The sequence below is a fragment of the Vigna unguiculata genome, chromosome 8 (genome assembly GCF_004118075.2).
Source record: "Vigna unguiculata cultivar IT97K-499-35 chromosome 8, ASM411807v1, whole genome shotgun sequence".
Taxonomy (NCBI): Eukaryota; Viridiplantae; Streptophyta; class Magnoliopsida; order Fabales; family Fabaceae; genus Vigna; species Vigna unguiculata.
Window position 1 is genome coordinate 31,452,214 of NC_040286.1, and position 21,496 is coordinate 31,473,709.

General features: G+C 32.2%; 2 protein-coding genes across 3 annotated transcripts; both read right to left on the bottom strand.

Annotated features, from left to right (window-relative positions):
- Window positions 1–7,208: 7,208 nt before the first annotated feature.
- Window positions 7,209–9,487, bottom strand: LOC114193610. Its single transcript, XM_028083479.1, has 3 exons — window positions 9,206–9,487; window positions 8,358–8,595; window positions 7,209–7,607 (listed from the first exon to the last, which is right to left on the bottom strand). Exons 1-3 carry the CDS (start codon window positions 9,413–9,415, stop codon window positions 7,459–7,461), a joined length of 597 nt encoding a protein of 198 aa, XP_027939280.1. The 5' UTR covers window positions 9,416–9,487; the 3' UTR covers window positions 7,209–7,458.
- A 3,647-nt stretch (window positions 9,488–13,134) lies between these two features.
- On the bottom strand, window positions 13,135–15,991 carry LOC114194617 (zinc finger protein 4). 2 transcript variants are annotated; one of them, XM_028084960.1, is made up of 3 exons: window positions 15,596–15,991; window positions 15,411–15,507; window positions 13,135–14,301 (listed from the first exon to the last, which is right to left on the bottom strand). In XM_028084960.1, the coding sequence occupies exon 3, from the start codon at window positions 14,185–14,187 to the stop codon at window positions 13,414–13,416; it is 774 nt and encodes a 257-aa protein (XP_027940761.1). In that variant the 5' UTR covers window positions 14,188–14,301; window positions 15,411–15,507; window positions 15,596–15,991; the 3' UTR covers window positions 13,135–13,413. The 2 variants fall into 2 exon arrangements, with proteins under 2 accessions (XP_027940761.1, XP_027940760.1); XM_028084959.1 differs by lacking the exon at window positions 15,411–15,507 and having other exon boundaries at window positions 15,596–15,990.
- Window positions 15,992–21,496: the final 5,505 nt, after the last annotated feature.

Sequence of the window (21,496 nt, forward strand, 5' to 3'; positions counted from 1 at the left end):
AAATATAAAAAAAACATCCAAAATTAACAAAAATATACACAATAATAATAATAATAATAAATAATGAGAAATAAAATAAAATAAAATAAAACAAATAAATATAAGACGAAAAAAAAGAATGAAAAATAAAAGAGAAAAAAAAACAATAATAAAAAAACAAAAAAAAACAACCACATCAAATTTATATATTTAATTAAATGGCCTAACTCTCAAAAGTCCCCAGTGGAGTCGTCATCTGTCACAACCGAAATCGCGACGAGATGACGAACCAAAAAAATAAAATTTTGTAAAAATAGAGTTTGGAGTCGCCACCATAGTTATTATAGGAAACTATAGAAAACCATAAAAAAGAGCAAGGTCAGCACCCTACAACGCCCATCCTTAAGACGATACCTTTAATTAAAATACAAATTGATGTGGTCTCCTTTAAATATTTATTTAAAAAAAAGAAATAAAATAAAATAAATAAATAAAATATAAATAAATAAAACAAAATAAAAATTAATAAATTAATAAATTAACAATAATAAAAATAAATAAATAAATAAATAAAGATGACAAAGAAAAACAAAGGAAACAAAAAGATTTTTTTGTTTTTTGGGCCCGACAAGGATTACTCCTTGCTCCTACGTATCTCCATTCATAATGGAGAATCAGGGTCACGTAGTTCTTTATGAAAAGACTTTTTGAAAAAAATTTGTTCGAAGATGTTGATATCACTCTTTTTTAATATTTGAATATTTTGTATTTTTTAGTAATCTTATAGAGAAGCGAAGGTATTAAGTACTAAGTTGACGCGAACGGTCACACGAGCACTTATACATTTTAAAAGTTAAAAGGGTATTTAAATTATTTATTTGTTATTAATTCCTTTAAAATAAAACTTTCGAAATAAGACATTGATACCCAACAAAATTTGACTATTTCATATCCACAATTTATGAAAACATTAGGAAAATAAATAAATAAAAGATTAGGAAATAACGTTTAGGATTAAACATATTATTTTAATATGAAAATTTTTTACAACCCTTAACATGAAAAAAAAATGGCACAACATATTCATACAATGTCAAAACATGATATTTCTCACTTATTCATGCAACAATGTTCACAACCCAAAGCAATCAACAAAACCTTAACTATAAAACTGATGAACCCCAAAAAGCATGACAATAATGTTTTTTTCTTTATATCAAAAGAAATACTGAAAACATCAAATTCAACCAAGATAAAAAACACATCTCGAGAAATATTGCATGACACAATAAAAAATTAATTTTGCAAACCTGGACGGGAGATCAGACTTACAATAGTTGCGTTGGAACACTAAGAAGCACGTGGGCGTGGCGATCGAAGTGAGTGGATTTTTTATCTGGGAGGGTTAAAAGAGAATACGTGCTTAGAGTGAGAGAGGTCTCCAGAAACTTTTAAGAGAGAAAAAATTAATTTCTTCTTCTTTTTTTGATGGGTTTGTATACACAATATTATAAATCTAATGTAATCTCGTAATAAAGGTCTGCTTTAATTACAACGAGTTTTAAAAGACAAGAACTGGTCTTAAAATTATTACAAAATGAGAATCAAATCATATAAAAAACAGAGCACAAAATCAAACGTGATCAGCAAAATTAATTTTAATTAGTAAAAGATATATTGTTTTGAATTATATTACTACTTTCTCTATCTGAAAAAAAAAAAGGTGTCATAAAATCAGAGCACAAAATCAAACGTGATCAGGACAGATTAATTATAGTTACAAAAAAAGATCTTCTTGAGAAAAATATTAATATTTTCTTCATCTGGAGAAGGAGGTGTCATAAAAATCAGAGCACAAAATCATAGTAAATAATTCTAAATATTAGAGCATATTATGTTTCTAATTATTAGACTAACTTCTTAATCTGGAGCAGAAACGACAAAGCATAGAATGGGGTGCGAAAACTAAATTTTGGACTACCATTAGTTGCAAGAAAAACGGTGTGGGTGTATAGAGTATTTTGGACTAAAATATAAACAAAAGCCTCAAAAGAAAATACATACAAGATTAAAACAAAGTTTTTTTTCTTTTTATTTATTTATTTATTATTATTATTATTCTGTTATTATTATTATTTAGACAAAGCAAAAAAACCAAAGAGAAAACTTATTTATTTTTTATTATTTTTTATTATTTTTTTTACCTTTTTTTGAGAAAAACAAATTATTATTATTTACTATTATTTATTTAGTCGGACGAAATTGAGTGTTGACAGTGTGCATATGTGTGCATAAGATTTTTTTTTCTATTCCACTTTTCTTGTATTCTCTTTTTAGTTCTAACCGTTGCTAATGCTAAACAAGTTCTTAATAATCGGTATCTATTTATTCTTCTTAATTAAAAAGCGTAAATAAGGTAACTCTCATTGTCGTAGAGAAGAACAAACAGTTATATATTGAAAATCTTTCAAGAAGTTTTTCGTAGGACCATCCATCCTTTTAAAGTCTTCTATTTTCATTGGTCAATTGTTGGAGAAGGGATTTTCAAAGAACATGGTTAATGATTTCTTAGATATTCATAACACCGCAAACAGAATGGTTATTAAAGCCCCTTTGGTCTGGACAAAATTTTCTTTCAATAAGTCTAAACACTATTCAATCTCAATGTTTTTCTGCTGCTGTGTTGATACTATGACTAAGAATGAAAGACTTAAGGAGTTGAGAAAATCTTTGAATGTAGTTGATTTTCATTTGTAAACTTTTGAATCAAGTGGAAGTGTTAAAAATGTGATTCAAATAGTCGTAAGTTATATGTTGTTACTCTAGTTAGCTTTGTAATTTTTTTAGTAGCTACTAGGGATGTGTTAAAAAAATTTGTATCTGTATATAAAATTCGCAACGGATAGAAGATGAATATTGTAAATGGATATTCACGAGTAATTGGTACAGGTATTTTTTACACTCACATGTTATAGGGAAGGGTAAAGGAATTATATTATCCGTACCCATACCCATTATACTCTAAGTTAAATTAAAAAAAAATCAAAAAACATGATTAAAATATTAACGCACTAATTTTGAATAAGTTATTTTTTATCAGTTGGTTTTACCAAATCTTTATATTTTTGTAAACTGTCATTCAATACTATTTAAATAAATTATTTAGACTTTGTTTAAAATTTATGGATGTTATGTATTATATTTTATTTGAATTTATGGTTAAAAATATGTTGTTAAATATATATTTTTTGTAAATACCCATGAGTACCCATTGATATCCGTAGATATTACAAAAATATGCATGTACCCGCATAACGGATATCTTTACGGATATGGGAACATATACGGGTTGAATATTTATCCAGTGGGTAAGGTATGGGAAAGGGAAAACTATTACTCGTACCCTACTCGTCCCATTGACATCCCTACTAACTACTGTTTTATTTAAAATATTGTAATTGCTTTATGATGGAAGTATTTGTATGCATTATTGTACATTGTGTGCATCAATAAAATAAGTTTTTCTCTTTTTAATCCACTCTTCTTGTGTTCTCTTTTTAGTTCTAATAAATTGTTATCTAGAGCCAGGTTCTATGGGACCGACTGCGGCAAATTTTTTCGTAAGTAATCTTCTTGTTCTTGATGGAAAGAACTGTGATTACTGACGTGTACAAATGAAAGTAAATATCGATCACCAGGATGTCGTAGAAATTGTCGAAGAAGGGTACCCTATGCTTAAGGAAGATTCCATGGATGCGTAGAAGGCACTTTACAGAGAACATAAGAAGAAAGATTGTAAAGCAATCTTCTTGATCCATCAATATGTTGATCAACATGTTGATGAGGTGCATTTCGAAAAGATTGTAGAGGCTACAACTTCACAAGAGGTGTGGAAAATATTGGAGAAATGCAAGGTAGGTGCTCAACAATTAAAGAAACTGAAGTTACAAACAATGAGGAATTGTGGAGAGGTAAATGGGGGATAATGAGAAGGTCGCTGAATTCTTCAACAAAATCATTACACACACAATGCTACGAAGAATTGTGGAGAGAAAATTTCAGATCAAACAATTGTAGAAAAAATCCTGAGAACTCTCATTCCCAAGTTTGATCATATTGTTGTAGCCACTAAAGAATCTTAGAGGCTTGAAGATTTAAAGGTAGAAGAACTTAAAGGTTCTCCTGAGGCACATGAACAAAGACAGTTTGAAAGATGGTGAGAGAAGCCTAGTGATCATCAACCACTACATGCATAGTCTTTAGGAAAAGGAAGCTACAGAGACAATTTTAGAGGTTGTGGTTGAGGACGTGGTAGACATTTGAGAGGTGGCTATGGTAGAAATAATCAAGATCAAGAAAAGATTGATTCAGATCAATTTGAAAGACTAAATAGGAAAGGGAGTTCCAGTAATTGGCAAGGTAAAAAGAAAAAAAGCTGTTGATAGAAAGAAAGTTAAATGCTTTAAATTTAATCGCATTGGTCATTTCTCCATAGAATGTATGGCTACACCAAGTCATACAGATAATAAGGAAAGACCATCACATGAAGCACACATGATTAAAGAAGAAAAGCTTGATAATGACAATTCTGAAGAACCTCTATTATTGATGATGGTTACCGACCCAGATTTACACAACAATGAAAATTGGTATTTAGACTTTGGGTACTCAAACCATATGATAAGCCGTTTTGATTGGCTCGTTAATTGTGATGAAAAGAAGAAAAGCATTGTAGGATTTTCTGATAATAGAGTCATTCAGGCTGAAGGAACCGAAAATGTGTTAGTAACATAACAAGATGGAAGACAAGTTGTAATTTCTGATGTGCTCATGTTCCTGATATGAAGAGCAATTTAATTAGCATTGGTCAACTATTGGAGAAGGGATTTTCAATGAACATGGTTAATGGTTTCTAGGAGATTTATGACACCACAAACATAATGGTTATTAAAGTCCATTTGTCCTGGAACAGGACTTTCAAGGTAAGTCTAAACACCATTCAATCTCAATGTTTTTTTGCTGTTGCGTTGATATTATGACTAAGATTGAAAAACTTGGAGCTGAGAAAATATTTGGATGTAGTTGATTTTAGTTTGTAAACTTTTGAATCAAGTGTTGGTGTTAAAAATGTGATTCAAATAGTTGTAGGTTATATGTAATTACTTTAGTTAGTTTGACAGTTTTATTAGTAACTACTGTTTTATTTAAAATATTGTAATTGCTCTATGATGTAAGTATCTGTGTGTATTAATGACCATTTTTGTGCATCAATAAAATAAGTTTTTTTTTTTCTCTACTCTAATTTTCTTGTATTTTCTTTTAATTCTAACTTGTTCATGCTAAAAAAGAATTGTGTTCTTCCTAATCAGTATCAATTTATTCTTCTTAATTAAAAAGTTTAAATAATGTAGTTCCTCATTGTCATAAAGAAAAAGAAGCAGCTATATAATGAAAACCTTTCAAGAAGTGTTTCACAGGGTCATCCTTTTAAAGTCTTCTATTTTCATGTTTGGTATGAATTGTTTAAGAAAACTTTTATTAAAACTGTTTGTAACTATATCATGATCATGTTTGTAGGAATTGTTTAAACATATTAATTACATTCTTAACATTCTTACTTATTATGATTTACAGATTCTTAAGAAATATAATTCCTAACAATGAAAACGATTAAACATACCTTTTATTGAATAAGATCTCAGAATAAACAACAATTGAGTGCATAAGTTGTTAGTACATAGTAATATGGTTTGCAGACGATAAAATAATGTGCCCCACTAATTCTACTTTGCACTTGTTCTTAGGTTTCTTGAAGGTCAAGAGCTTTTAAACCCTCGCACTACTAAAGAGAAAAAAATACTAAAAGGTAATAGATAATTTGATAGATTGAAAATTTACTTTAAGTACATTTTTTAGTATAATCTACATTTGTGGCTAAACAGAAAATTAAGGTTGTCATATGAGCTTTTCATTTTAGCATAAACTACTTGAACAAACAACCAAGACAGTCCATTCGAGCTGATAGAATAGATGGGTTGGTCCGGGCCTACAGACAAAACAGGACAACCTAGGCCTACAATCTAGAAAGGCAGACCTGAACCCCTGGATAAGAGGGGCCAACTCGAACCCACAAACGACATAGTTCAACCTGGGTTCATCCGACCTGAATTGACGGTCGATATGGGTAGGCATGGGCCCACGTTCAAGATGGGCCGACCCTTGACTATGACAGGCTAGTTTGGGCCCACGGATGAGACAGGTTGTCTCAGACCCACGGACGAGACAGGTTGTCTCGGACCTACGGACAAGACAGATTGTCTCGGACCCACAAACAAGACAGGATGACCGTGGCTGACAATTGAAACAAGCTGGCTAGGGCCCACGATTGAGACGAGTTGACCCAGGACAAAGGTTGGGATGGAGCGGTCCGGAATAAAGTTTGAGATGGACAAGCTCATGGCAGAGCTCGAGACTAGCCGGTTCAGGTTGATCATTGAGATGGTTGGACTAAGACCGATTGTCGAGACAAACCGACCTAAACCGAATGTTTCATTTGTAAAAAGGAAGCCCATGGACTAGCCTGATCCACAAGACTTTTGTGAACCTTTTGGCCATTATAACTTTTTAATTTGGGACTCTTTGGTCTTGTGGTCTTTTTGGCTCAACTTACATGGGTCATGACCAAATCCACATCTCTAGGTGTAAGGCTGAGGTAGAGTGTCCCCGAACCTTTCTTCTTTCAGATTAGTATATATCGATGCTATGAGATGTGTTTCTATCTCAATAATATGTGTGCTCTCTTTAAATCAACTTTTTATCTGCTTATCAAAACTCAAGCATTCAGAAGTGCTACAGAGGTATCATTGTAAAAACGATGCTATCAGTGGAAGTATTCAATTTTTAGTAACCTTGTAAATAATAGCCGATAAATTAACATTTTAATAATACAAAATGAAAAAATAATGTAAATTGTTATAACCATATCTGCATTGTGTTTATAACACGGTCCTGCATCAAGTTCAATTAAATAAAATATAATGTCATCAATTGTAACTTCATATACCTTCATGAGAGTTTTGGGTCTGGACTTGGTGGCTGATATAATTTGGCATGAACATTCTTGCTCGCACAGATGCAGCAATAATAATTCACAACTCATTCCAAACTTACATCATTTTACCATAGCAGACCAATTTCATGAAGCACAATACCAGGTAAAACGTAGCGAATAAAGAAAAAAGCTCATGTTCTTCCATATAAAAACTGAAGCAGAATCATACATCCTGGAGTTTATCAACATTAGTTTGAGCTAAAATGCACACAACCAAACCGTGGCAGTTTTTATTGACATAATACAAGCATGCTATTGACAGCCACTGAAACCAAACCACGAGAGAGATGAAATATAACGTGCTTTCACCATTCCAACAAACATTCATGTTTCAGATTTGTGTACAGGGTTCTTTACGTAACCACCACCTAAATTGATTTTTTGTGTTCAAGGTTGCGAGTACCCCAAGCAGCAGAATAAGTAGTAATAGCAGAGGCAGTCACACTCAAAGATCGATTTGCAAAATCAAGGCTCTTTCTAGTTCCCAGCCACAAGGTATAAAGGAATCCAACCCATCCTGGATAACATTATTTTCATGTGCAGGCAATATATAGGGTCAGCTCACACAAGTAGGACATAATAAAAGGTCAAATTCATAAAATTCTCTATTGTCGAGAAGGTAAAACAAGGTGTGAGAGGAACCAAATCTGTTAGCATCTTAAAGTTAGAGATGCCATAGGCTCTACAGTGGCTAGCATCTGTACATTACAAGTCCATAATTTAGTTTAATACTTAACCCTGCTTGGATAATTTTCTCTATAAGGTAAAATAATTAAGTTTCTTCAATAAGCTAAAATGAACTTGTACACTCAAGCTTTTGTATAAGATAAGAAAGTTTCTAAATCAGTGTATATGTGGATTAGCTTATAGGATATGTTCACTTCATTTCACCTTTTTATGGAGAAGTTTATCAAAAGTAGACATCAAATTGAGATAAAAAGGCGTTTATAAGGCATTTCTTGTCTAAAGCATCTATCTGGTTGGCAAGTGCACGACATTCAAATAATAGGCATGCACCATTTCCGCAAGGTTGTTCAGTAGGAGATCTTTTCCAAGAAAATATGGCTAGTATCAATACAATTTCATGCAAATGTTCAAAATTCAATATATCATCTATATGAATACAGTGATTAGGGTAATTTGAGATGCATCAACCAACTTTAACTTGAGAGAAGTCAAATTTACTTTATCTTATTTAGAAGTTTATCCAAACAAACTCTAATGACAAGTACAGAGAATGGAACGGGGATTCCAAACAGGATGTTACCTGCAGTAATAACGATAGCCACAACAGCCCAAAAAACAACTGTGGAAATAGCAAAGATGGTCACTGATAGTGCTCCGATATATATAGCTGTCACAAAAGCAAAGGATAGAGCCAAGAACCCTCCAGCTACTGCCAAAGATATTAGAAGGGAGACAAAAATGGCATTTATAGTTGCAGCCAGAACGAAGAGCATAAAAGCAACAAGTCCTGAGAGAGCAACAAGAGCAACTGTCGCAACCTGCATCAATTTGAACCACAAATCAAAATCATTTAATATTTTTGTTTTCATATGATAAAAATGTCGTTTTTATAAATTATCTTCAATTATGTTTATCGACAATGGTGCTTAAATTTAAAAATAACAATATTTTTGAAATCATAACATAAATAAGGTTTGGAAATTAAAAGTTGCTTATGTATAAGTCTATTAAACGTAATATTTTTTTTTCTTCTTATATTTGAATTCAGAGAAAGCGTTACATTAAACTAAATCAGAAGTTTTGAAAGTAACTTTTGTTTTTCACAATATTTTTTATTTGAAATATGACACATCAAGAGTAATATATAAACCAACCTAAATTATATTTTAATAAAATAAATAAACCTACACATCTTTGCCGTAAAGTGAAACATGAAAACTTTTTTAAGATACTACTTTATTTTACTTTAATAGAAATCAGGAACGTGAAAGAAATCTTGATATCACAGATTATTGTGCTACCAAGTAGTACTAATTCGTATTTTGTACAGATATATTTGTGTTGCTCCTTGATTAGGAACTTCAAAAATAGATATCGAATAAGACATTATAAGAAATTCATAATAATTATAGGTAAAGAGAGACTGACGGAGATGAAGAGGAGGCGTCGGAGGGGAGAGGCTTGACGGAAGCAGAGAAGGAGGTGGCGAGAGTAGTTTCTAGAAGCTTCGGGGAAGAGAGGGACGAGGGTGGCATTGATCTTAGAAGGTTCGAAGATGAGACGCTGAACGACGTCGTATAAGTTCTCCTTTCTCTCCTCTTTCGCTTCTTCTTCTCCGTTTGGCTTCTCCTCCGCCATCTTCACCTTCCAGTGCTACTTGCAATTGAAATGGAACTAAACAAAGCAAAATTTCAGTCACACTTAGAGTGTACTATTCTCTCTAAATATAAAATATAAAAAGAGCTTCCACGTTTTAGTCATGGATTATTATTTTATTAATTTTTGTGACTAATTATGTGGCGACACATAAGACGCTTAGTTTTTTTAATATTTTTTAACCCATGTCAATCCTTTAATTATTTTTAATTGCTTCATCAAATATCGTCCATTCACCATCATCCAACTTTTTATGTGCAATATTAGTACGAAAAAAACGTTATTAGTTTAAAAGTTTGTAATAGATCTAAATAAAAGTCTATACATTTGGGTTTTAAAGATTTAAAATTCAAAATCACGACAAAAATTAAAACTTTGAAGAAAATAGAAACGAAGAAGGAAATCCATTCATAAAAAGGTAAGAATTTTGTGTCCTGTCTTTCTTTTCTTTTTTTTAGTTTACAGTTTTTATTTAAAATTGGTTACTTGTATACTAGATAAGATTAGTTTTTTTTATTAATCTTGGAATTTGTTCTTGTCGACTAAACTCTTAATGAGATAAACTACTCGTCTTAGAATAGAGATTTGAAATGTGTTTTTATTTTAAAAAACAAGATCAAATTTGTGGATGATATATCAAGATACCTAAAAGAGAGATGATCCCAAGTATGATGCACGCGAAAAATTCAAATAGGATAGTCTTATTTTGGATCACAAAGACTCTATCCTCACGTATAATTGAGTGTTGTTTACGTTATAAATGCTAAAGATCTTTGGTATAATCAAGATTTCATATATGCTTCAAGATATTTATTCTATCCAACAAGGTGAAAGAAACATAATTGAGTTTTTCACAAATTTAAAAATTTCATGGAAAGAATTAGAGTCCTCGAAAACCCTAACAGAAGGTAACCACAAATGTTACCTTTGATTATTCAAACATCTCGTTGGAAATCCCACATTAACTAAAAATAAGGTTAATTTAGAATATATAAGTGAATTGGAAATCCCACATTAACTAAAAATAAGGTTAATTTAGAATATATAAGTGAATGTAAACCTCTTTTTATAAATTGATTTTTGTGAAATTGAGTTAAGTTTAAAATCTACTTCATAACTTGTTTTAGTGACCTACGTAGTTGAATCTCTCCATATCAAAAATTATCAAATACCTTATATGTATAATACAAATATTATGTTATATATATAAAACCACGTTCTCTTAATGACTATAACCATGTATAAACCCTTTCTGGTCTTCAGAGCCAATAGACAATTCTTATGTTACTTCCCGATCACGGTTTTAAAAAACACTACTCAACCAATAACACAGTGATTTTTAAAGTTGACGAGATAGTAACTGTGACCACGTACAACCACATTCATCCACGATTTCCTGCAATATTAAGAAATAAAGCAAAATAGCAAGAATATCAAATTGTTACAAGAGTTACTCAAATTCTTCGTTATCACCTTTCCATTTCTTTTAATTTAATGGTTATGGTGAGTTACTCTGACTGTAATTTAAAACCTGTTCCCATCACTACAAAAGTATTGTAAGAATTGACAGAATTCAAGTTTTGTGAGTAATACATAATGTTCATACCTTGCTTTAAATTAAATTTTGTTTTCACTTCTGCATTCTTTTAACTTCAAAAGTTTTTGAATAAGATCGGGAAAGGTAACATTCAAGATGAACTCCATGTTTTTCTGAGTGGTTTCACCATATTAGCACTCAAGATTTGTCCATTTAAATTATCAATAATAAACAATAAATACAATATAATATATACTTGATTAGTATGCTTGATTTAATATATACTGATAGTAGGTGAATGAAACAGGTTTTACCTTGATATTTCTAAGAAACATAAATCAAAATCTCCTACTATGGCAAACTAACTGTTTCATACATATCCTTCTTCTGTCAACTTTCCACAGAATTTGAACCTCAATTATTCCACTTTGCACATTACAGAGGAATTGCAACAACAAGTATTATTCCACTTTCACTTGATAAACACACAACACAATTGGTTGTAGGTGCGTTTACAAAATTAAGCACAAGACAGATGGGTCCAAGGACTGATGCATGACCATTTGACAACAAACGAATTCACACAAGCTGGTTTGGATTTTACAGAAACAGTTTCCTCTATTGGCAAAAATAACAACATTAGTGTCCTTTAATTGGATGCAGTAAATGACGCATTGAGCTATATATCTACTATGCATTTCTAAATGGCTATTTAGTTTATGAGATTTATACGATTATTCCTCAAGCCTCAAGACAATGGTTCACCAAACACCAAGTTTACGACAACTTTTCTGCAGCATTGTCCTGCAAGTTGGAATAAGCAAAAAATGATGGTCCTCAAGTTCATTTTTAAGTCTCACTGCAAGCTTTCGGACAATTGAAATACCTTTTGGGGCTTCAAGTAGGATGGACCAGCAAAAGCATTCTCCTCTCAAAAAGCAAATAAGCCATCATTTTTCTTCAGATACTGATTTATTGGATGAAGACCTCTGCCACCACCAACAGACCCCAATCTAAAATTAACACAGCTTTTATTGGATGCATAGACATCTTATTGGCAGCTTTAACTGACAATATCAAGACCACACATTAGCTATGCTGTGACAAACTCAGTGCACTTGTCTCTCAACCTCGCACTACTCGCTTTGATGTTGCTCATCAGCTGCTGCAATACATCAAAAAGCACCCGTCCCCTGGTCGAGGAATACTATTTTCTGCTATGTCCAGTCTTCATTTACTGTCTTCTGCTAATTTTGACTGGGAAATTTGTCCTTACCTTATACAAGGAAATCTGCAACTGGGTTTTGGTGTCTTCATTGAGGATTCTCTAGTTTCTTGGAAGTCCAAAAGCATACAACCATAAGTAGATGCTCTGCTGAAGCTGAGTAGCTGAGTATAGTCATTGGCTGAAACTGCTTTGCTAATGCTAATGAGCTAACATGGTTGTCTTATCTGCTGAAGGATAGTTAAACTTGTCTGCTTGTATTTGGTGATAGTTACGCCACAAAACATATTGAAATTGATTTTCACTCGTGAAAGGGTACAATTCGCTTAGTTCGTTAGAACTACTAATTTAGTATTTCCTTCTATACATCTGTTATTTGCATATACAAGCCTATTGTACATATCAGTCAGTCAATCAATGAGAATAATTTTCTTTCATCCTTTTCATTCTTTTGGATTCAATAACTTGCGGCCACAACCTGCCGTAGCCAAACCAGAGAATGGGACTGAAAATCTAAGTTATTGTGTATTGGAGGCAGCTGTGAGAAACGAACCAAGAAATGTCTACAAGACTGCTATTGAGATGAAAATATTTGTGGTTATTAAGCATTCTCTTTTCTATTTCCTATTTGGTATGTTTCATATTTCTTGGTTTGGTAATAAACTACGTAATACAAACATACCATGTCTCTGTTGGCCACAAAGGCAACCACGTGGAAGAGTGGAGTTTCACTAGTCAATTCAGCTAGCTTTGATCAGTTCCAAGAGGATAGCAGGAAAATATCAGTCATTACTAGAACCCGTATCAAATTTATCCACCACAATAAAATATAGCAACTTTCATGACTTTTATTCCTAACTAAAAATAGTACTACTAGTTTAATAAGATCGGTTTTGTTGTCAATATGAATCCAGATTAAAAACGAAAGACAAAAACACATAGAAGCTGAATAATTACAGTGAAGGAAAGACATGATTTATATAACAAGCACAGAAGCTCCAAAATTGTCCTCCCGGAGCCCTTATACAATTAGAAACATACAAAGCAAAATACCAAAGCAAGATTCCTAAGAGAAAACTGAAAATGAAACTAAAAGGAAACCCAACAAGTCTAGTAATCAATCTGGCAATCTTGGCCCCTTGCATGCATGTCTTACTGTACAACAATATAACAATAAAGCAGACAACTCAAGGCCAGAACTGTACCAAATAACGTCCTTCAAAGTTTCAAAGTCAAATCTGGTGTTGAGTTTTCTATGTCTACAGGTGGATTAACCCCAGTGAAACTCAAATCTGAACTTCCAGTAAGTATGAAATTCTGATGACTATCACCTGCCTCGACAACCTGACGAAAACTACCTGGCCACAACAAATCTGACTCATCATCCTCCAAGAATATTGGGATGCCAACATACCCTTGATCAAATTTTGCGTTGCTTTTTATCTCAGGAGGCCTCATTGTTGGTGAGAAACCATGGTGCAGTGAAGAGTGTGCCTTTATTCCTAAAGACCTAAAGGAACCATGCAGAGGGAGAGATGCTAGATTGGCATACCTTTCAGAGAAAAATCCCATTCTCAAAGCCCTTTTTGCTAATGTTCTTTCTCTCTTGTGGGCATTCTGGTGTCCACCAAGAGCCTGAGAGCTGAAAAACTTGCGCTTACAGTAATTGCAAGAGAAGACTCGTGGTATGGTCGCTGCTGTGGTTTGAGAAGCAGGTTCATTGCTGCTCTCGCTAGTGCTTGAGAATGAGAATCCTATTGAGTCTCTTCCCCCTGGCTCACTGTTCTTGAAGTTGAGAGTTAAGTCAAGTGAAACAGAATCTGAATTAGGATGGCTCCCAGTTAGATTTGTGGTGTGGGAAATGTTAGTGAGGCGGTCACTGCAAGGACCTATAGAGGTTTCTTGAATGGAAACATTGGAAGCAACCTGGCTGCTAACTTCAGATTCATATTCTGCATATGCCTCAACTTCAAGATCAAAGTTTGGTTTCATGATGTAGCTGTGCCCAAGTCAGAAGCTAATTTAACAAATAGGAGTGGGAGTTAACCACCAGATTATCCAGAAGAAAATCTATTTCTGAGCTTGCACTGGGATGTTTACTTTATCCTGCAATTAGTTAAGCCAAGAAAATCAATCAGCTCATCAAGCAATCATAACAAAAAATCTTGAATCAATACTGGTACTGTGAAAGATGACTAGATACTCATCCAAGTACAGTGTTTTATGATTCCTATGCCTTAAAAGTGGACTTTCCCAGCTCGAAAAGCATTTCTAGTTGGTGCTTGTTTGTTTCATTATATGTTTGGCCAGCCAAATGGGCGATTGGGATCGAAGGTAAAGTAGTCTCCATATGCAGAAACTACAAATGGGTTTCGTAGAGTGATCATAACCAATGTCAAATCTACTAACAAAACCATGTTTTAGTTGCATTTTTGGGATTTATAATGACATATTCAGTAACAAAACGTAATGTTTGAAAACTATTACTATTTTCAACACAAAATCCAACCATCCTATATTCTAGCTTTTCAGACATGCCGAGTAAAACTTCATATAAACAAGAATAGGAAACATTCAAAGCCATCCGATTTACAAAAGTATGATCGAATATTTGAAATTAAGGTGAAATCAGACTGTAGAATACAATTATAAAATCTGTAGCAAGGAAGGCATACTGTCTGAATCGTCACATATGCTTGTTGTAAGTTCATGAACAATTAATTAGCCAATATTAGTGTTTTCACATTTCATCATGGCCAAAGTATCATCAAAATCCTGTAATTGCTAACTATATTTAGTAATATACTATATCTATTTTGAAATCAATGTTGAGTCTGCTATGGAGATTCTTTCTTATTATATATTTCCAAGGACTCATTGACCAAGGAGATTGAATGTCATGAGTGTCTCCTGATGAGAGAGAGGACAAAGCACCCAGATAAAACTTGAACTCCATGAGTTTGTAAGAGCAAGTCAAAGCTTGGAGACAATAAGACCATCATTCAGCACACAAAACAGAGACAAAGAAAAACATTAATACGGAGATCCAACAACATCAACATATCGAAAACAAAGAACTGCATGCATATGCTTGTTCCATCTAAGTCCCTCCCAATTTTAGAACAAAATCTACCTGGACTTCCATTCTGTACAAACAACCACCCAGTTTAGCAACAAAGAAAGCCTACTAATGACAGTTTAGAGAGGAAAATTACTGTGGAGCCTTGGCTAGAGAGGCAGATTTTGGTGGAGGCAAAACGGGGCACTGATGCGATGACATGAGGTTTGAAGGTAAAATCCACACACCATTTCCTTTATTCAGTGATTCAGAGTTTTGTAAACCCAAGAAAGAGTTGAGAGAAGCAAAAGTGAAAACCAAAATAAGACAAGCAGTACTTACTTAAGTACATAGATGACAGTGCAAGAAGGTTGCATAGCCTCTCAAATTTCAAGATCAAGTGAAAGTGGCCTGCTTCTGAAATCACCTAAAAACTGCTTTGAAATCGGAGACATCTGTTTCCAGTGTAGCTTTCCCAGCTATGACTGTTTATGAGAAGACAAAACTGGTCATTGAGTTTTCTATGTTTCTGAAACACTGATAGAGGGTAAGGTGTGGCCTTAGATATTTTTTTCTCTTTTATTTAAGAAGTTTAACTGAAAAGGAATAAAAAGCTAAGAAGGAGTAAATGGGGAGAGAGAGACATAGAGATGGTGGGTATTGATGTTTAATTATAGGAAAGAACAGGTAAGAAAGAAGTGGAGAGTTAGGGAACAGAGAAGTCAGAGGAAGAAAAGGAGGTTTTGGGATATATAAAAAAGAGAGTGGGAGATATATCATCAAATTAATAATGTGCTACAGTATTTTCAGTGTCTCTGAGTTAGTGTACTCTAATGTTATTTTTTTCTAAGTAAATAGTCTATGAAACGGTCCAAGACTGTGTAAAAAGGTTCATGCTAATACCAACATATAAAAATCTAAACTTTTTTTTTTCCTTTTGCAAAAATTTAGACTTTTGTGAGAAAGCTAACAAGTGAGAAGCAGTTACAAAGTTGAAAGTAGAAGTAGGTTGATGGGTATGAGGAAGAACAGAAAAACAGGCGAACAAGAACAGTGTAGTGATTATTCCCACCAAAGATTGTTGAGGCTCTTCTAGCTTTCTTTCTCTCTCCATGTTCAGTTCAGCACTTGAAAAGTGTTTGAGATAACACCAATGCATGGGGTCAGATTTCAAAGTTTCATGTTTGGTTCCATCTAGCACGTCTAGCATAACTACTCTTCCCATCCTATTCAGACCATCCATATATTATTCATGATCCCATGTACTATGATATGACATCATTTGTTTCTTAACAACTCCACTCACAATTCACTTCCCAACAACCCTCTTTAACATAGTATTTATGAATTATGTGAACCCCCTCGCTGTTTTTTTCCTTCTAAATTCCATCTCTGCTCCTTCAACTTGCTTTCGGGTTTTAGATAGAACTATAAACAGACACCAATTAAAGCATGTAATTACTAATTTATTCACTTAGAAGACGGTTTGGATTTGTTCCTCACCAGAACCTTAGAACAGACACAACTTGTGTGTACCGTTTTCATTTATATCGGAACTGAATTTTCATTTAATAATGTACATAGAATTTGTGTTAAAACATTCACAAATGCTGCTATCTATTGCTTATGAGTATTGCTTCATCATATTTGGGAAAGAAATAAAGTTTTTCCATATCTCAAGATTCCTAAAATTTATGGGATTTAATTGTATAACCATGACATGGGTCATGTCAAGAGTCTAGTAAATCATTTGAGTATGCAAGAATTTAGCAAAAACCTTTAAGCTATATATTCATTGTCAATATTTTGTCTCTCTAAAGTTTAGTCTTTATTTATGGTAACGTTTTCTTCTTTAGAGTTGCAATTATGTCTCTATAATAATAATTTTCTTACTATTATTATGTATTTATTATGATAATTTTCTTTTCCTAGTAAGACATTGTTTTCTATAAGATGAATAATGATCCATATTATGTATTTTTTACAAGTGAGCTCAATTTACACATTACTATACAAATTGATTTTTTGATAGGTGAGCTTAATTAACACCACATCTTCCCATGCAATTTTTTTTTAATAATGGAGTTCAATTAACACCATACCACACAAGTTGATTTTTTGGACAAGTGAACTCAAATAACATATATCATTTGACTTTATTTTTTTTTATTGGTGAGCCCACCTAACATTCTATCATCCTGTTTAACTTTTTTTTATAGGTGAGCTTACATATTATTTAGGGTTAAATATGTTTTTGGTCCCTTAACTTTCAGTGAATTTTGGAATTAGTCTATTTTGAAACTTTGGACCAATTTAGTCCTCCATCTCTTGAAATGCATGGATTTAGTCCTTTTAATCAAATTTTGTTAAGTTTATTTGACATTTCAAGCGCGTTTCATAATAGTATTTGACTTAACATTAAAGCAAAAATGTGTCAAACAGTATAAACAACTCAAATACAATCCTGAAATGCGTACGAAACATCCAATAAACCAACCAAAATTTGATTAAAAGGACTAAATTCACGTATTTCGAAAGATCAAGGACTAAATTGGTCCAAAGTTTCAAAATGGACTAATTTTAAAATTTACTAAAAGTTAAGGGACCAAAAACATATTTAACCCTATTATTTAAGTTGATTTGTTTATAGATGAACTCAACTAACATCATATTATCACAATAGAATTTTGATAGATTAACTCAATTAAGACACTATCATTTGACTGAATTTTAGTCATTGAAGATTATTAAGAATGACACTCCTTTGCATCGTAAAAGCTATTCATTTATGTATTTTTCTCGTGAGTATAAAAAAAGCTATTAAGAAGTTTCATTAAGTCATTCTGAGGGCCAAAATGTATAGCTAAGAGTTTAAGAGACATAATTTGTTGGAGTATTCAGTATAAGTATTTTTATTAATCAAAGTAAATATATCAAGGAAATTCAACATTTATGAGTCATGAACAAATCCATATAAGAGATTGAGATACTATTTTCAATCTAAAACTTTAAATCAATGAGTTTGTGGGTCATTCTACTTTTATATTATTTATTTTTATTTAATGTGACTTATGAGTTACCTTGAATTTCTAGCATGATATTGTGATTAGGGATGACAAAAAAAAATTCATACCAATGATGTCTATAAACAAAATCCGTGACGGTTACTAAATGGATATCTTTAATGGAAATCCGCGAATAATGAATACGAGTATTTAATCTCCCGTTTGCTAACAAAGCATGTATGAATATTAATATTATGGTCTCCGAGGAGGATCGTAAATAGTCACTACCCACTCATAATTTTTTTTTCTAAGAAAATAATTGTTAGTAAGTTTTATTTTAGTTTTTTTTAATGAAGTGATAAAAAGAAAACTACTAATGAGAAATATAATAATTATTGAATAAGTGTTTAAAATTTCACTTCATATATTTCTATTTTTTATTTAGACTTATAGAATTAAAGTTAGTTTCAAAAAGATTAATTTTTTAAAATTTATATTTTAATACAACTCATTCAAATTTACATTGCATTAACATTCTAGTCAGTAATTTGATTGAATTATACTTTAGGAATAATGTTTTATTTAATTTTATATTTTAAATATTTGCTTTTATGTAATTTAATTTAAAATAAAATATAAAATATGAAAAAGATTTACGGGTATCCATGAATACTCGTAGATATAAAAAAAAAACCGCTTATATTTTTTCATAGATATCTGGATACAGATAATACACACTAACTATATCCAATCTAACTTGTTATCATCCCTAATTGTGGTGATCGTTTGTGATTATATGGATTATAATGGACTAAGTTTCCAATCAGGCTAATTTTATATTATCCGAAAAATACACATTTTTTAATTAATTCCAAGATAGTAGAAATACATTAGCAATATTATCGAAGAAAAACAAAGTAAAAGTTTTGTGTTCTTAGAAAGTATCGGAGTCGGAATGAGGTGATTGGGCATGAAAATATACCTAAAACAACTGCCAAATGGAATTGGAACATATATTGTGCTTTGTTCGGTTAAAAGGATAACAATCTGGACCATTACTTAGGATATAGGAAACCATGTGGATATAATCGAGCCAAGAAAGGAATGAGATTGGAGGGTTTGCATTCCATGGCCTTCAATCTCCATCATTAACATGACAGTTTTTAAAAGATAATGGTATGGTCCATTATTCCACGCACCAAATTATAGAAACATAATGGCCATAGATCCAACATTTCCTCTTTTTCAACTACGAACCGCCCTTTTTCTTTCCTTAATTTCATCTTTAATATCAACCACCCCTTGCTTCTCATCATGCTACACTATCTAACACTATCATCACTCACAATCCTATATATATCTTTCACAAAAGGGAAACCCACCACCTTCACTTCTTTAATATCATTTCATATAATTAACAATTTTTACCCACACATGCAATTGTCTCACCACAATTATTACGTCCACACCCACAACACTGCTTCAACCGCTAAAAGTAAAAAACTTTTATCTCAACGGTTACTAACTTCTTATACTTTCACTTCATCCACCTCAAAATCACATATAAAAGGAATAGAGATGTTAAAATGAGTTGAAATCTGGAAGTCAACTTGGCTCATTACGAGTTCGGACTGGATTTGGTTGAAATTTTTTTACAAATTTTAAAACGGGTTGATTTTTGACTCGACTCACTCAGGTTGAACCCGTGGTGACGTGGTGAGCCGGGTTGAACCCGTGGTGACGTGGTGAGCTGGATTGACTCACCAATCCGCAAATAAATGGTCACACAATATTTTTATTCAGTTAGATTTTGCATTTGGATCATGTTAGGTTTTTTTTAGCCAACACATAGATAATTTGTATTTTTGTGATTTTAGTGTGTATTTGGATTGTATTAAAATTTATTTAGATTTTAATTAGAATTATAATTTAGTTTTGACGGAAAAAAAGTAAAAAAATTGTATTTTTTTTTAATTAAATGAACCTATAAGTCAACCTGTTTAACCCACCAATCCATGGTAGGTTGGGTCGGGTTCAAATTTTTTCGGCTTGCTAATAAGTGAGTCGGGTTGGATTGACTCACTAAGTGATCAATCCGTAGTGGATTGAACCGAATCGGACCAGATTATCCATTTTAATAGCTGTACCAAATAATGGCTTCCTGTCAAAGATTTTATTATATGTTTTTTTCTTTTATAAAAGCTGAAACGGGGCTTCATAAGTATTGCTATGAATTTAAACAATTTTTTATTTTGTTAATTATTAAAACGGGGTTGGTGGTAGCATCAATTATTACGCGATGGACAAAGTAGAATAATATATATGTCCTATATTTGGGTAAAGTAGAATAATACATAAAAGCTAGTTTTGTTATATATTTTTGGGGAGGGATTGTACATACATATACATAAGGCATTGCTATTGGAGCATCATATGGATAATGGATCCAACATGGGATCTATTGTACGGGTACAATCACAACGGTACTCCGATGCAACAAAAAATAATCGATTGAGTTTTGGAAGAATATGCTTCCAACACATCGATATATGGTTTTACAAATAATAATAATACCAAAGAATTTTAGTGTGTCTTGTCGGTGTTCCATTATTTCTTCTTTTTTCCTCTAACTTGGTAAAATAAATGCATATAAATACAACGACACTGTCTTCACACAGTTCTATGTTTAGCAGATGTCAAGGAACCACCTCGGTTTTGGTTTTAGTATTTTCAGATTAATTCCCTTGCATTGTGCTGAACAATCGTACAATTTATATTGTAGTATATCAAACGTTACTTTTCAGTTTTCATAGCAAACCATATCAACCGTACTGATTTTGTGCTATGCCCATTATCCTGCTAATTAACACTAATACTCCTCTGTAAATTAATTGTTTTTCTTTTAAGAAATTTTCCAAAACAAATATGTTCCTTCATATATAAGATATGAAAATTGAATTCTTTAATCTCGACTCAATAAACATGGTTCCTTACCAACCATATTGAATTATTTTTATGATTTTAAGAGGGTAAATTATGTTTTTTTCTCTAAATTATAACTTGATGATTTTTGTTTTGTTCTTGTTTTTGTCACAAACTTTATTCTTGTTAGGTATTTTGTCTTTCTCATCTAAGAGTTGGTATGATAAATGGTAAATCATGCTAACCTTTTAGATGTTAAAAGAAAAAAAAATTATAAATCGGTGTATTGAATATGATTTGTCATTTGTCACTTTAG